Source organism: Crinia signifera, chromosome 4, assembly GCF_055691185.1.
Source record: "Crinia signifera chromosome 4, ASM5569118v1, whole genome shotgun sequence".
NCBI classification, from domain to species: domain Eukaryota; kingdom Metazoa; phylum Chordata; class Amphibia; order Anura; family Myobatrachidae; genus Crinia; species Crinia signifera.
Genome location: NC_139220.1, coordinates 27,111,288 through 27,127,598, shown reverse-complemented (window position 1 = coordinate 27,127,598; position 16,311 = coordinate 27,111,288). Strand labels below are relative to the sequence as shown.

The window sequence follows — 16,311 nt, the reverse complement described above, 5'->3', positions numbered from 1 at the left end:
GGGTCAAAGCCAGTTATGCGGTCTGAAAGCAGCATAAGTGACTGTCAGCCCATGGATGGAATGCAGCAGCAGAAGGTCACACCCCGAGGCGCTGAGAAATGAAACTGAAACTAACAATACAGAGAGTTTTCCCAAAAAACGAAACTGTGAGGAGAACCAGGAAGTGCTATAGTATTAGTCAGTCGTCAGGAGGAGAGAGCGGCAGTGGCACTGCTATTACACACCGGTGTCTGCACAATTCACACACAGACCACTGGCGTGGTACCTGCAGAGCGAGAAGTCCTGAAGTAGTGAACAAGGAGTGTGAGAGGTGAGTGTGATCACTGAGGTGTTGGTAAATATACTCAGTTTGTGTTTTAAACAACTTCCAATGTACTCTGTTTGTTGTTAAATAATTATAAGTATAATACAGGCTCGGCTGTTTTCCATTACATTGGTGTTTAGAGCCACGCCTTCTGAGTGATCTAGCATCGCTCAGAAGAACACTCAGCAAATCCCATGTGTAGGCAGGTCCGCCAAGAGAAATCCTGGGCCCCTGGTACAACAACTTCCTGGGGCCCCCATGGACGGAGCTCCCCCGCACTGTTGACCCTTACCCACTTACCTAAATGCTCATTGCTTTGGGCTTCATGCTTGATGCCAGGGGTTAACATGCTCTACCAGGGGTTAACATAGTTGCCATGGGTTTACATGCTCTGACATGGGTTACATTCTCTGCCAGGGGTTAACATGCTCTTTGCCATGGGATTAACCTGCTCTGCCAGGGGTTACATGCTTTGTCAGGGGTTAACATGCTCTGCCAGGGGTTAACATGCTCTGCCAGGGGTTACATTCTCTGCCAGGGGTGACATGCTCTGCCAGGGGTTAACATGCTCTGCCAGGGGTTAACATGCTCTGCCAGGGGTTAACATTCTTTAGCAGGGGTTAACATGCTCTTTGCCATGGGATTAACATGCTCTGCCAGGGGTTACATGCTCTGCCCAGAGTTACGGCCGCCGCCAGTGCCACTCACCTCTATCCGGCGGGGGGACCCGGAGTGCAGTTTGCTGGTAGCACCAGCTGCTGCTGGGTGGACAGGAGAAGCAGGGCGGAGCTACCTGATGAATCCTCAGATCTGAAGGTTCGTACACACTGGCCGATATATTGGCCGTTCGATTGAGCGGCCGATATATCAATGGAGCATCGGCCAGTGTGTACCAGCGATATATATGTGAACGGCGTTGTTCACAGATATTTTGCATTGGCTGTGCAACAGAAATATCGCCCAAAGCAGAGTTGCCGACTTTTTAATGCTCCTCTCCGGGAGAAGCCCGGAGAGGAGACTTTGCTTACCCGATCGGGGGGCGGGGCTTGACGGTGACGTCATTAAGCCCCGCCCCCTCTACGGGAAATAGAAGAAATTACTGATATCCATGGAGGGGGCGGGGCTAAAATGACGCGATTGTGCCATTTTAGCTCCGCCCCCTCCTCTGAGACCCGCGGATTGCGGCATTTACATGCCACGATTCGGTGGGTTCAGGGGGGTCCCCCAGATTCCGGGAGGGTTGCCCACCCTTCCGGGGGGCCGGGAGGGGGACCCGATTTTCGGGAGACTCCCGGGAATTCCGGGAGGGTCGGCAACCCTGGCCCAAAGATATATCGGTGCATCGTGCTGCACACCCGTACATGAGTCGGCGGGGCAGGAACATGTAATGTGCCCACCCATTTGTGACATCAGACAGGATGGATTGGGCTGTGTGTATGGTGAACACAATCCTGGCTGATCCAATGAGAGGTATATATACCTGTATCTGCAGAACAAGTGATCTGCATATATCTTTTAGTGTGTACACAGCTTTAGCCAGTGATCCAAAGGAAACATACAATTAACTGATTTGTCAGACTCCTTGGATCACTGGCTGATAGATCAGAGGACCCACTTTGAGGTCAGGACCAACAATTTGAGAACAACTGGGTTCAGCTGGGTATACACTGGGCTATATATCATTATATCACGATGATATGGATGTTATCGATATCCTTAACAATATCGTGTACATACAGTATCATCCAATGTGTACGTTCAATAAAGTTAGCTATATCGGTAGCCGCGACAATGTGTACCCAGCATTAGACTAGGCTCCTAGGTGGGAACTTTTGACCTGCAAATCTTTGCAGTGTTGATCTCTTTGCTGTAAAGGTGCATACACAATGGGCGTTTTTGCCCAGCACGTATGCACAGTGATGATGGGGAAAATCGCTGTCCTGAAAATCGCACAATGCATACACACACTGAGCGATTTCCGCCCCTCTAAGTGATTTTTCAGGAGTAGACGATTTTCCATAGCAGGACACTATTGCTGTGTACACACGGGGGCGATATGGGCTATAATCACTGGGAATATGGTCGCAGGCGACCATATTGCCAGTGAATGGAGTGCGCACCAGCGATAAATCGCCAGGTGCACGCTCCCGTTTTCTGCCCCATTGTAATCACTGGTCGCAGGAGCTTGCTCCTGCGACCAGCTAATTACCTCTGCGGCTCCCCCAGCAGAGGTTCCTTTTCATCAGCGACCATCTCTGGTCGCTGATGAAAAGGAGACACTGAGCAATATATTGCTTAGCCATATATTGCAAGCAATATATGGCTGAGCAATATATCTCCCCCCGTGTGTATGCACCTTATGAAAAGCCTTCCATCTCCTCACTCATCTGCTGTTATTAACAGCAGATGAGTGGCGGCCGCCGGCAATGAACGCCTCGATGAACGCATCAACATGGGTCTAGGTCGACACGACTTTAGGTCGACAGGTCATTAGGTCGACATGAATTAGGTCGACATGGTCTAGGTCAGGGGTAGCCAACTCCAGTCCTCGAGAGCTACCAACAGTTCACGTTTTCCAGCTCACCTTTTAGGTACTCAGTTGCACTGATTACTGACTGACACATTTTAAAAGATCCACAGGTGGAGCTAAATACTTCACTTGTGATTCTGTGAGGAGACATGGACAACATGCACTGTTGGTAGCTCTCGAGGACTGGAGTTGGCTACCACTGGTCTAGGTCAACAGTCAAAAGGTCGACATGGGGTTTTTGACAGTTTTTTTTTTTTCAGCCGACATGTGCAGACAGGCAGTATTTCATGCCCTAACATCCACTAGGGCGTGGTGGGAGCATAAAATAGTGTGCCGAGCGCACCGAAGCACCGTGCTCAAAGCACGGCAAGCGCATGCGAGCCATGCGAGGGGACGCGGTGTTACGTTTCGGTGTCCATGTCGACAGGCGGTATTTCATGCCCTACCATCCACTAGGATGTGGTGGGAGAATAACATAGTGCCCGAAGCATGGCGAGCGCAGCGATGCACTTTAATCTGTGTCCATGTCGACTTTGTTGACATTCGGGTACAAAAACTGTGAAAAACCCCATGTCGACCTTTTGACTGTCGACCTAATGCTTGTGTCGACCTAATGACCTGTCGACCTACACCCATGTCAACCTGTCCCCATGTCGACCTTTCCCATGTAGACCAAATGATCCCAACCCTTGCAATCAATGGAGTTTTGCCATCGATGGTAGCTGTGGACATTTTTTGTTTAACCACTTAACTGTTAATTCCCCCCTCACAAAAATAGTATAACATAGATCTAATAAACAGTACAAAAACCCCCCGCAAAGTGGCCATTTTAACATTGACTTGCAAAGTTCTGAAAACTCTGTTATGGGACACTTCTCCTTTAATGTAAGAGGCTTTACTGTTGAGCAATATATTAGATTTGCATACTCAGCGGTGGTTGGCTGCAGTGGGTCACGTGCTCTGCTCCTGTGCCAGTCGACTCCTCTGTGTAATGAGAAGGCGGAAGTGCTGCTGCTGCTGCTGCGGTGAGCTGCAGGCTGTGTGTCGCTGTGTGCACTGTGCAATGTGCATTGGTGGGTGCGATTCTTCATGTATGTAACATCATGCAGTGCTGCATCCCCAGGCGTTACAGCAGACAGGTGTGCTAGTGCTGCTGGCAAGTAATGTGCTCTTTAGGACTGTGTTAGAGTTTGTTTTGCTCCTTACATGTAATATAATCATGTATTTCTTGACTGGACTGTAAAGTGGCATGCAGTGAGGTTATCCCTCTGATTTGGCTATAATGGCTTACATATCATCTGAGTTATTACTAGTTCAAAGTTCAGTCACATGATGAGTTGTGCAATGCCTGTGTAGCCAGTGAGTGTGTACAAATGAATGTTTATTTGTTTTTTATAACAGACAATTGTAGCTTTGTCAGGAACTTGCTAGCCCGAAGCGTGGCGAACGGACGCGGATTACTTGATGTGTAGTCCGTTTCCCCTCGTGGGGCTCGTTGCACTCGACACACTTTATAAAATCAACTCTACGCCAATGTGGATAGTGGGGGTAAGAACAGGTCCGAAGGCCGCGTACCGCATCCCCTCGCGGTGCTCGCTGTGCTCGCCACACCTCGGGCTAACGTGGATAGTGGGGTGTGCTAAATCACATCGCATGTAATTTGCATACGATGTGATCCGTGGGCAGTGCCGCCGTGAAACTACACAGGTACCGAAAATGCAGTATGGGTGCGATGCCACAAGCGGCCATACTGACCAAGGGATACTGTCACTAGGTCTACAAGCAGATGGTCAACACTATAAGGTTGACATGATTGCAGGTCGACAGGGTAATTAGGTCGACATTGGGAAGGTCGACAGTCAAAAGATCGACATGGGGTTTTCCACTCTTTTTTTTTTAGAGCCGACATGTGCCAACAGGATGTATTTCATGCCCTACCATCCATTAGGGCGTGGTGGGAGAATAAAATAGTGTGCCGACGCATGGTGAGCCATGCAAGGGGATGCGATGCTACGTTTCAGTGTCCATGTCAACTGTGTTGAAAATAGGGACAAAAAAAAAGTGGAAAAACCCCATGTCGACCATTTGACTGTCGACATTCCACATGCTGACCTAATGCTAGTGTCGACCTTCCTGCATGTCGACCTAATACTTGTCAACCATCAAGCTATCTACCAAATGATCTATACCCCTGACCAACGCATGGGATGGAAATGCCACCCTTAGCCACTGGATCCTTCGAACAAGCCTGGCCTGGGGTAACAGCCCGCAATGACACAACCTCCCAACCCTTTCTGATTGTCCAGCCTTCTACCTATCGATGGCCTACCCAAAAGGAAGGCCATCGATGTTACACCATCAGTGGTTTCAGGATACGGTCATTAGGTCTACACCAACTAGGTCGACAAGCATTGGGTCGACACCACTAAGTCGACAGGCAGCAATGTCAACATGGGTCAAGGTCGACGGGTCATTAGGTCGACACAAGCATTAGGTTGACATGGGCTGGGTCGACAGTCAAAAGGTCAACATGGGGTTTTTCACACTTTTTTGAGCCAACATGTGCCGACAGGCGGTATTTCATGGGCATGGTGGGAGAATAAAATAGTGCGCCGAACGTAGCTAGCACTTCAAACTATGTCGACATTTGGGTAAAAAACTGTGAAAAACTCCATTTCGTCCTTTTGACTGTCGACCTTGCCCATGTCGACCTAATGCTTGTGTCGACCTAGACCCATGTCAACCTAGACCCATGTCGACCTTGCTGCCTGTCGACCTAGTAGACTTATTCAGCAGCTTTAAAAGCAGTAAAAAAAGAAAAAAATCAACACTGTGATTCACATATATTTCACTTTTGGTGAGGAATTTTATTGATTTATATGGCACCAAAAGGGGTCCACAGCTTCTTACACTATCACAATTTGGCTGATAAAAATAGCCTGATATCGGGAAAGACGGCCTGCTGTGGCCTTTGACGCGTCTGGAATGTGGGTGACAGCTTCTAACGATCATGATCCAGACTGTTTAAAAAAAATAACAGAAGCTGATTGGTTAGTACGTTCTCTCTGCAAGCTTTGATAAATGTCCCCCAAAGTCTGCTGTCACTTATTGCCGTTCAGTAGACATTCCTCCCAACCCATACCCACATAGCGGAGACAACATTGCCACGCCAGGCCTCTTTCCGCTTCGCACATGGCTTGTTATAATGTTGAGAGGTATGAGTAGGGGTAGGCAACCTGTAACAAAATTGCAGCATGCAGCTGTTCTACTTAGTTTTGGTATGCTAACAGAAAATTTGTGGCGAGGCATGCTGAAATGTATAGTGCCACAGGTTGCCTATCATTACAGTAGAGACATTTTACTCCATCTCATTATCCCTCAAACTCCTCCTAACGATATTAATCATGCATAATAATCCCCATGTGCAGTGGTTGGATGGGGCATTATCAGGATCCTGTAGGGGTATAGCAATAGTGAGGATGTGGACAGTGAACATCAATATGGTACAGGGAGGAGCGATGATGCAGACGCAGCTGCCTGAGTTTGTATCTCGCCTGTTCATCCCGTTAGTATAACCGTTTCCCTGTAGTAGGCGCAATCAAACATAACCTGTCAGGTTAGAACGCCTAGGGCAGGACACAGATCAGTGCCTCACCTGTACCATTAACACCACATCCTAATTATGTTACAAGCTAATTAAGCAGGCTAGACTGAACATGACATTTAGATATTATTTACATTTAATTGAGAGTTACTGTACTTATAATTTGTATTACATTTAATACCTTGAGGCTGATGTCTGATGTAACCTACAGTATCATATATGTATTGGGTGTGGTATAGCTCACAGACAATGGCCCTTAATCTGGTTCGCTTGCAAAGGCAAATTCCATCTCAAATGGACAAAACCATGTGCACCGCAGGTGGGGCAGATGTAACTTGTGCAGAGAGAATTAGATTTGGGTGAGTTATTTTGTTTCTGTGCAGGGTAAATACTGACTGCTTTGTTTACACTGCAATATAGAGCTCACTTTAAAGCAAAACCCCACCCAAATCTAATTCTCTCTGCACAAGTTACATCTGCCCCACCTGCAGTGCACATGGACGTTAAAAGGTTGACACAAGTAATAGGTCGACAGGAAAAAAGTCAACATGGGTTTTCACAATTTTTTTTTTTTTTTTTCAAAGGTGTTTTTTTCATACTTTATTATGCAAGTAGGTAGAGACAATCCCATTTCTGAGATGCGTGCAGTTTCCAGATATTCAGGAAGCTGATCACTTGCTAACTGGAGCTGGACAGACATTGGGTTACTTTATATACAGATGGAACCACTCTCAATAGGGCAGCTCCTGTTGATTCTATCACCATGTGCCACCCCTCGCCAGCTGCTGGAGTCCAACAGAATGGGGTGCGCACGCAGGAGATGCTCTCACACGCCCCATTTTGTCGGAAGCCCTGCCTTTCTCCCTGAAGTGGGGACGGGCAGGGAAGTACCCTGTCCCCACACTGCCCGCTCCCTGCCTGTCTCCCTGAAGCAAAGATCAGGGACTAATTTGAATGTACAAATATTCTCTGAAAAGCGCTGCAGAATATGTATGCGCTATATAAAAAACTGGGGGGGGGGGGAGGGAGGAATCGGTTTTCAGGAGCCTACTACTGCCCATTCCGGGAGGTAAGGCAACCCTGTAATAACCACAATGATTGTATGAGGTTTTACATGATGTAAGTGCCACGACAGGCATGGGCTTTTATCTATCAGGGGAGAGGATTATCATGTGGTTGGCTGAGAGTTCTGGATAACCCTGAAGTTTTGTTTTCTACATATGGAAAGTGAAAGTAATGTGAGAACACATGACTCATTCTCCTTGTGACTGTATTCTTTATCTGCACTGCCCTTCCCAATCTTGTGCTGTAGGCTGCTGAGGTAGGCATCGGTTTGGATGCCGGATCGTCCTCTACTGTAGAAAATGAGGTGCCCGCATTGCAATTACGAATCTCCAGAGAAATTACCCAAGTTCTGCAGTGACTGTGGCTTTCGCCTTTTTACTCCCATACCCAGCACAGGAGCTCAAGGTAAGGAACACCTTTCTCTGTGTATATAGATAACTGATCCAATACTGCACCCAATTGACTATACTAGTCTAAAATGCAATTCATGGAGACTGTGAAATTTTTATTTATTTTTTTATTTTCGATTCGATTTTGCTTATGGAAGCAAAATCGAATCTTAAACGATATCGAATGGTTTTTGTGTCACTTTCGATCTACATTCGATTCGATGCACGCTCCCGTTTTCACAAAATCGAACAGAAAAATCGGTACTTATATGTTAGTTGGGCCCCCACTATAGTTGTACGCTCATACCCCCACTATCCATGTCAGCATGGAGTTGATTTTATATAGTGTGGCGAGCGCAGCAAGCCACCGAGTCCGAAGCGTGGCGAGCGTACGCGGAAAACTAAGCAAATAGCTTAGTGGGCGCCCAACTAACAAATAAGTACCGAAAAATCTACTGTGCAGCCAAGGAAATATCGAATTCGATCTAGTAAATCGAATGTGTACAATGTACCATGAATGTATATCGAATTCGATATCGAATGCAAAAGTACAGATCTAATACCAAATCGAATGGAAAGATCTAGTGCCAGATCTAATAGAAAATCGAATCTAACATCGAATCAAAAGCAAATCGATGTGTGTGTACAGGGCTTTTTATTGTCTTGTCTGTTATACCCCTTTCCCATCGCAAACCTGGTTGGACCCAGTCCGACGCATTCAGAGTAAACCCGGGTCACCCATTATACAGAAATGCCGGGTTGGTCGACCCGGGTTATTCGGTGTGGAGCGTTCAAGTCAGGTCAACACCTCACCAACCCAGGTCTGTCACGGGTTATTTGTGCGATGTGAAAGGGGATCAGTGTGCCCAGAGCAGAGATGCAACTAACCACCCTTATGATGGATGCTTCTCTTCAACCCCTTTCAGCATAATGCAGGGCCAAAATTCTGCAATTCTAATATTGTGCTCCATGTCACTAGGAATGGGGCGGGATGTGGGGTTGTCTCCTACTCTTCTGGGTGTTTGGTGACTATCTTGAACTTCTAGGAGTAAATTTACTAAAGCTTCTAAAAATTAAGAGGCGATGTTGCCCATAGCAACCAATCAGATTCTTTTTTTCTATCATTTTCTAGGATGCAACAGAGAAATAATAGGCAGAATCTTTTTGCATTTTTAGAATCTTTAGTGAATTTATCCCCTAGACCAGTGTTTTTCAACCACTGTGCCGTGGAACACTAGTGTGCCTTGAGCTGTTCTCAAGTGTGCCCCCAGATCTAGAGATGCCCAAACCAGTTTACCGCCTGGCGAATAGCGCTAGTTAGTTCCCATCCGTAGCACAGACTCCGCCTACTTACTGCCCAGCCCCGCAGGGATCCCCCTGCCTACCCCACGCCTCACGGACCCCCCTGCCCGCCCCCCCACCACTGACAGCTCTCCAGGGATATACTGCCGGGGGTCCTTAGGACAAGTCGGACTAGTGTATGGGGGCCTTAAGTGTTTGCGCAGTGGCGCATGCTGAGATCTCTAAATGTTGCCGAATAGTGATTTTTGCAGATCTGCGACCGGGGCTGAAACAGACCCTAATGGGGCCTACACACGTAGCGACTTCAGGCCAGTTTCTGAGCGATGTTACTTAATTTTACTACATTGTTCAGAAAATGGCCCCCCATCACTGTGTGTGTAGGGGCCATAGCGAAAGTGATGCACAGCCCCGCGCATCTCTATCTCCCGGCAGTTAATAACCCGCCTTCTGGGTATTAATCGGTCTGGGCCAGTGTTCTCAGCACACATCACTGGCACATCGCTCAGAACGCTCATCTACACACTTTGCTCTGTGTGGAGGCCCCATAAGTATTCATTCATGTGAATGGAATAAATGGGTGTATCGTGCTGGTTTAAATCAGTTTTGTCATAAATCCAGGCTCATCTGTCTCGGAGATGCTATGACCCATTTCCTGAAAGCGACACCATTGCAATACTTACAGTGGGCAAAGAAAATAACATCATTATACAGTTTGTTAATGTTTGAGATAAGGAAGTAAGAGATTTCTTCTGTGACAAGATAGGATAATACCACGTTCTCATTGCCGCCCCTGCATAATCCCGGGTTTTTGTTCCCGTGTTAGTGGTGGGGCAAAGAGCATCTCCGCTCTACAGACCCCATTCATATTGCACCTTAGACGCAGGAAATTCTTGTATCTGCCCCTTTACACTGCTTCCCCTGGTCTGCCTGCCAACAAGTGTGTGCAATCTAAGAGCAGCTGTGATTGGCTGTTTAAAAAGCAGCTTTGAGCAATGCCATGAGCTTGCTTTTTTGCATCTTGTGAGAATAACCCGTGTCTAGCCTGTTTACACTGCCATACACCCGTGTATTTCCAAGGAAAAACCCTGCAAAAACCCAGTGTCAAATTACCGGGGCATTACACCCGTTCACATTGAGACATGACATGGGAAATTACCGCTTGCCCTGGCAAATACCCAGGTTTTTGAGGCAGTGAGAACGGGGTATAAGTAACAAAATACTGGGCACTAATATCGCATACTTCAGTAATACCCCTTTCACACTGCAGCTCTTAAATGGTATATTGCCATTTTTTTTGCCTTTTAAAACGGTTAGAACTGCAGTGTGAAAGCTCCAGGGTGCTTTAACCGTTTAAGAAATACTGGTATTGCTAAAACGATTAAAAAACAGTGTCCTATAGGTTTCAGAGCCGTTTTTTATGCAGTGTGAACGCCTCTATTTCTATGGCTTGAAACGTGTTCCTTGGGGGTTAATTAAAACGGTTTTCACCTGCAATGTGAAAGGGGTTTAGTGGCTCAGACCCGTTTTAAATACCGCTTCGAAATACCGGGTCTTAAACGTTTAGGCAATGTGAAAGCAGCATAGCATGCGGGCAATCGGCAGACTTCAGTCAGCAACTTAGTTATTTTTGTTTCGTACATTCCTACATTTGGGAGAAAAGAAATGGTACAGAATAATCCCACCAAATATCTGATTACTGTTGATTATAGTATCTCGACCGGAGCAATAGTTTTCAAGTGTCACGAAATATATGAAAGGCTGATTTGTGGGCAATTAACATTGTATTATATACTATAAGGGCCAGGATTCTGGTTTTCCCGGTATGCTGCAAACATCGCAGCATACAAGCACTGGAGACGGCAACCGCTCACCATCAAATGATTTCTCCTGCCATATTCTGAGTGATGTTACTTAATTTTACAGCATAGCTCAGAAAATGGCCGTACATTGCTGTGTGTGTAGGGGCCATAGCCCCGCATGTCGCTATTTCCTGGCGATGAATATCCGCATGCATGCACAAACCCCCGACCATTACAGCAGGGGTCGAATTCGGATCACAATGAGGGATCCAGAATCGGCCCCTAAGTGTTTTGTTATGAACATCAAAAATATATTAATTATAATTATTTGGTGTGTAATTTATTGCCTCTACAGGAGATGGAGGCCAACCCCCAACTTCCCTGATAGAGATTCCATTGGTTCCAGGAGAAGAGCTGATTTCAAATGAAGCCAAAACAACTGTCAGCAGCGCGGAAGAAAAAGCAACGGATGAGCCACAGTCACTGATGGCTATTAGTCCACCGACTAAGAAACGGAGGGTAGATTTTCTTATCTTTTCTTTTACTAAAGAAAAATTCTAAGCAAATTCATATTCATATTCTGTACACCTGGACATTCAATCAATCAGAAAAAAAGAAATAATCCATTATGCCATTTTTTTTTTTGGTCCGGAGCATTTTGGATAAGGAATGCTCACCCGGTATTCCCTCCCAGCGCTACAGAGGTTACATTCTGTCCCTGGTAGGATAGACGACATTGGGGTGCATTCTGATTTAGGAACAAAGCAACAAACAAAGCAAAATAAAAGTAACTGCTAACCTAGGTAACAGCATGCCGCACTGCAGGTGGGGCAGATGTAACATGCAGAGAGACTTAGGGGGGTATGCAATCTCGTTCGAGCTCCCGCAGCCATCTCCCGACGGGGGAGATGGCTGCGGGGCCCTATTCAATGCTGTCTTCCCCGACAGCATTGAACAGGGTTTCCTGGCAGAATGAGCCCGACATCTCTAGCTGTCGGGCTCGTTCTGCCGAGAACAGCCGGGAAGTGACGAGCTGCCGGCTGCAGCTCGTCACTTCCCGACCGCAACTCACGGCCACGCCCCCTTCTCGCCGCTCGGCGGCCGGGACATTGAATCCCGACTGCCGAGCTCCAGGCGAGCTAACCGAGAACGGGACAGGGGCACAGCTGTCGCGCTAGCTCGACAGCCGTGCCCCTGACATTGAATACCCCCCTTAGGCTGGGCACACACTGGAGCAACGTCTGCCCAGCCTATATTTCAGTCTTAGTGCCCATTGAGCGATGTAAATGAAGGATGGGACGATCACTGTTTTGTCCCTTATTGGTGTTCCAAGTGATATCATCAGATTTGATGTGCAGCACATTAAACCTGACGATGTCGCTAGCGGTCACAGCCACCCACATATCGGGCTTTTACGCTACCCAATATGCTCCGTTCTTAGCCATATGTTGGTCTGATCGGCCGGTTCTTTGTGTACCTAGCTTTAGATTTGTAAAGGATGTGAATCATACTGTAGGATAAACAGGTCCTAGGTTGACGGTCGACGTGCACTAGATCGACATTGACAAATGGTCCACATTGCCCAAAAAAAGTAGACACACAAAAAGTCAACATAGGAATTTTTTTCCCCCAGTTTGTTTGTGTCAATGCTGACACCTGGCCATATGGGACTCCCAATTAGTGTAGCGTGTAACCTCACCTCACCTGTCTTGCTTCTGACCCCTTTACCATTCCCAATCTGAGTACACAAAGATGTTAAAGTTCAAAAAACTCGACCTAGACAATGTTGAGCAATCATCCGGATACCATTACAAAAATATGTATTTGCACCGCTTCTGATTGCAGTATTTATCTCAAGTGGTAATCGTCCCCATTGAGGATACGTTTTAGGTAGCTTTTGTTTAAATTGGTCAGCAGCCTGAGGGTTATAAACATTAGAGTTTGTACAGGATGTCGGATATGCAAAAAATAAAGGTACTTGTTTCCTAGCACGGCCACCCCGATTTGCATCGGGGTGGTCGTGTCGGAAAAATCGCGTCGGTCGCATCGTATGCGACCAAATCGCATGCGATGCGATCGACCCTATTTTTACATTGAATCAAATGTGAATAGGGTCCCTGGGACCCTATTTTACATTGGATTCAATGTAAAATATTCCCCAGACCCCCAATTTTACCCCCTCAACGCCACCCCATGATTGACGCGAACCCGAAGCGTGGCGAGCGGCGGTGGTGCGTGTCCTCCGACCTTTTCATACCCCTACTATCCATGTTGGCGTGGAGTTGAGAATATAAAGTGTGGCGAGCGCAGCGAGCCACCGAGCCCGAAGCGTGGTTAGCGCACCCGTATAACTTCACAGGTATACGCGTCCCCTCGCGGGGCTCACTGCGCTCGCCACGCTACGAGCTCGGTGGCTCGCTGCGCTCGCCACACTTTATATTCTCAACTCCACGCCGACGTGGATAGTAGGGGTATGAAAAGGTCGGAGGACGCGCACCGCCGCCCCTCGCGGGCTCGCTGCGCTCGCCACGCTTCGGGTTGGCGTCAATCGTGGGGTAACGACGGGGCCATATACAATGTGAAATGGGTCATATTGGCCCATTTCACATTGTTTCCTATGTGAGATGGACTTAATCAAGTCCATCTCATCTTATAATGGCACAAGACCGACGTGATGCTCCCGATTTTCAATGTTAAAAATTGAACATTGAAGCCTATGGCAAAATCGCGGCCATCGCGTCGGTCGCGTCGGGGACCATGTTAATGCACGCGACCGACGCGATGCCCGCGATTTTGCCTTTGCCGGTAAAATGGACCTGATTTCAAAGGAAATCGGGTCCATCGGGGGCATCGTGTACCTTAACTTTAAGGTACACAATGCCCGCGATTGTGGCCGTTCTAGGAAACAAGTACCAAAAGAAATATAGTTATATGTGCTGCAATAAATTAAAATAAGTGCTACGAGCCCTAAGGCTCTTTAAACACTCATGCCCTGTTGTGTGTGTGTGTGTGTGTGTGTGTGTGTGTGTGGGGGGGAGGGGGGGAGGATACAGGGGTGGTGGGAAAAGGGGAACAAAGTTGGTGAAGTGAGTAGAGATGATGAAGTGAGTCAGAAGTGCTGAAAGAGCATAGCTGCTATAGGTGCAGGAAGTGCAGCTACAATGGGGCCCAGATCTGATACAGGTCACCTTCCCTATCAAAGTTGCATGTGTTACAGTATATATTTTTTCTTCAATAAGTGGTACACAGTGACCTTACTAACTTTGCCTTGGGGCCTACAATATATCTAGTAATGCCCCTGGTATGATATGATATAGCGTGCATTGGTGGGCATTATAATGGTACATAATATAAACTATGGATACTGCAATATGGCATAATATGAACTGAAAACACTGTATGTCATAATCTGAATTGGATTCGGTATGAAATCCCGACGGTCATAATACCGACAACCATTGACCGACGGTCAAAATAACTACAAGGTCAAAATACAGACATTTAAAATACAGAAAAAGAAAATGTATCAGAGCCCAGGTCTATGTTATAGCTCCCTTGGGTCTGCAGCTGTCTCTATTAAGGGGATACTCCACCGATTGAGGCACAAAAACAGGAAAAAAATGTAGAGATAGCGCTGAGCCAAGTGTATATCTAGTTGTTATTTATTAACAAGTAAAAATTAGTTTTGCTTATGTAAAAACATATAATAAACAATTCAATTACATATAAGTACCGGCCAGTACTACACAAAAAAAAAAAAAAAAAACCTCTTAAAAACAAATGAACTCCTTAGTTGAGGTTAGTAAGGCTCATTTATATGATGTTTCTCCTGGTAACTTTAAATTAATAACACGGTTAGTTTTGTATCCCAAAGTTTTTTTTTTAGATCTCTCACAGCTACTTCAGGTGATTTGTTAGTTAGCATGCATGCTTATAAGATTTTATCCTTCTGAGGAAGCCGCCGAGCGAGAGGCGGGGAAACGCGTTAAGGAGACCCTAAAGGAGACTACACAAGTGCCGGTACCACTACACAACTTTTCTAACTGCCCAACCCTGAGCGTGGAAGAACCCTGAAGGGCTGCTCTGCTATGCAGGGAATCAGCAGCCGGGATACCACCACCTTAACTTCAAAGGACTCAGCTGGAAAAAGTGGCAAGTTACAGCTCAACTGAGCTTTGTCCTGTTTCTGTCATACTAATGACTGTAACCCCTACTAATCTTATAAGCATGCATGCTAACTAACAAATCACCTGAAGTAGCTGTGAGAGAGCTAAAAAAACTTTGGGATACAAAACCGTGTTATTAATTTAAAGTTACCAGGAGAAACATCATATAAATGAGCCTTACTAACCTCAACTAAGGAGTTCATTTGTTTTTAAGAGTTTTTTTGTTGTTGTTTTTTTGGTACTTATGTATTATCTGGGCTCCCATGTTAAATGCATCCCATTTTTTCATACCCCTACTATCCAATTACGCATGGAGTTGATTTTATATAGTGTGGCGAGCGCAGCGAGCCACCGTGCCCGAAGCGTGGCGAGCGGATGCGGTCTCATAAGAAAAACGGGAGCCCAGATATTACATAAGTACCGTTTTTTTTTTATTCTTATTTTTTTGTGTAGTACTGGCCGGTACTTATATGTAATTGAATTGTTTATTATATGTTTTTACATAAGCAAAACTAATTTTTACTTGTTAATAAATAACAACTAGATATACACTTGGCTCAGCGCTATCTCTAAATTTTTTTCCTATTTAAAATACAGAAATGGTCAAAAAGTATACACAAGTTATTCATATTTTGTTGGTCTGTATGTTGACATAGGTCGACATGAAACCCGTATAAGTGTACAGTGCCCCCTCCCATCGCTTGCTGCGCTCGCCATGCTTCGGGCACGGTGCCTCACCACACTATTTTATTCTCCCACCACGCCTTAGTGGAGGGTAGGGCACCTCACAAATTAATGTTTCTTTTATGACTTACGGGGTGTATGTACTAAGCCTAGGTGAGAGATACAGTGAAGATACATACTGTGAACCGATTAGCTCCTTACTCATTTTTTAAACACAGCCTCTAATATGGCACTTAGGATCTGATTGGCTGATACATTCTCTTTCCACTTTATCTTTCTCCACTTTATTACTCTCCAAGGCTTAGTACATAGACCAGTGTTTTTCAACAACTGTGCCTTGAGCTGTTCTCAAGTGTGCCCCCAGATCTAGAGATGCCCAAACCAGTTTACAGACACCACCAGTTCAACTGTTATTTACTGGTCTCTTTTCATGTAAAGGGCCAATGTATTTTATTTTTGTTACCTGTG

At 46.1% G+C, this 16,311-nt stretch overlaps 1 protein-coding gene across 5 annotated transcripts in view; it reads left to right on the top strand.

Moving 5' to 3' along the window:
• The first annotated feature begins 61 nt into the window (after positions 1 to 61).
• The window catches only part of RNF213 (ring finger protein 213), a 218,750-nt gene continuing 202,500 nt past the window's right edge, over positions 62 to 16,311 (top strand). For 2 of the 5 annotated variants that reach the window (XM_083181465.1, XM_083181462.1), the window contains exons 1-3: positions 62 to 310; positions 7,751 to 7,908; positions 11,349 to 11,512. In XM_083181465.1, coding sequence (XP_083037591.1) covers positions 7,803 to 7,908; positions 11,349 to 11,512 — 270 coding nt within the window. In that variant the 5' untranslated portion in view covers positions 62 to 310; positions 7,751 to 7,802. Of the gene's footprint in view, positions 311 to 3,832; positions 3,974 to 7,750; positions 7,909 to 11,348; positions 11,513 to 16,311 lie in introns of those variants that run through there. The other 3 variants (XM_083181466.1, XM_083181463.1, XM_083181464.1) reach the window with 3 other exon arrangements.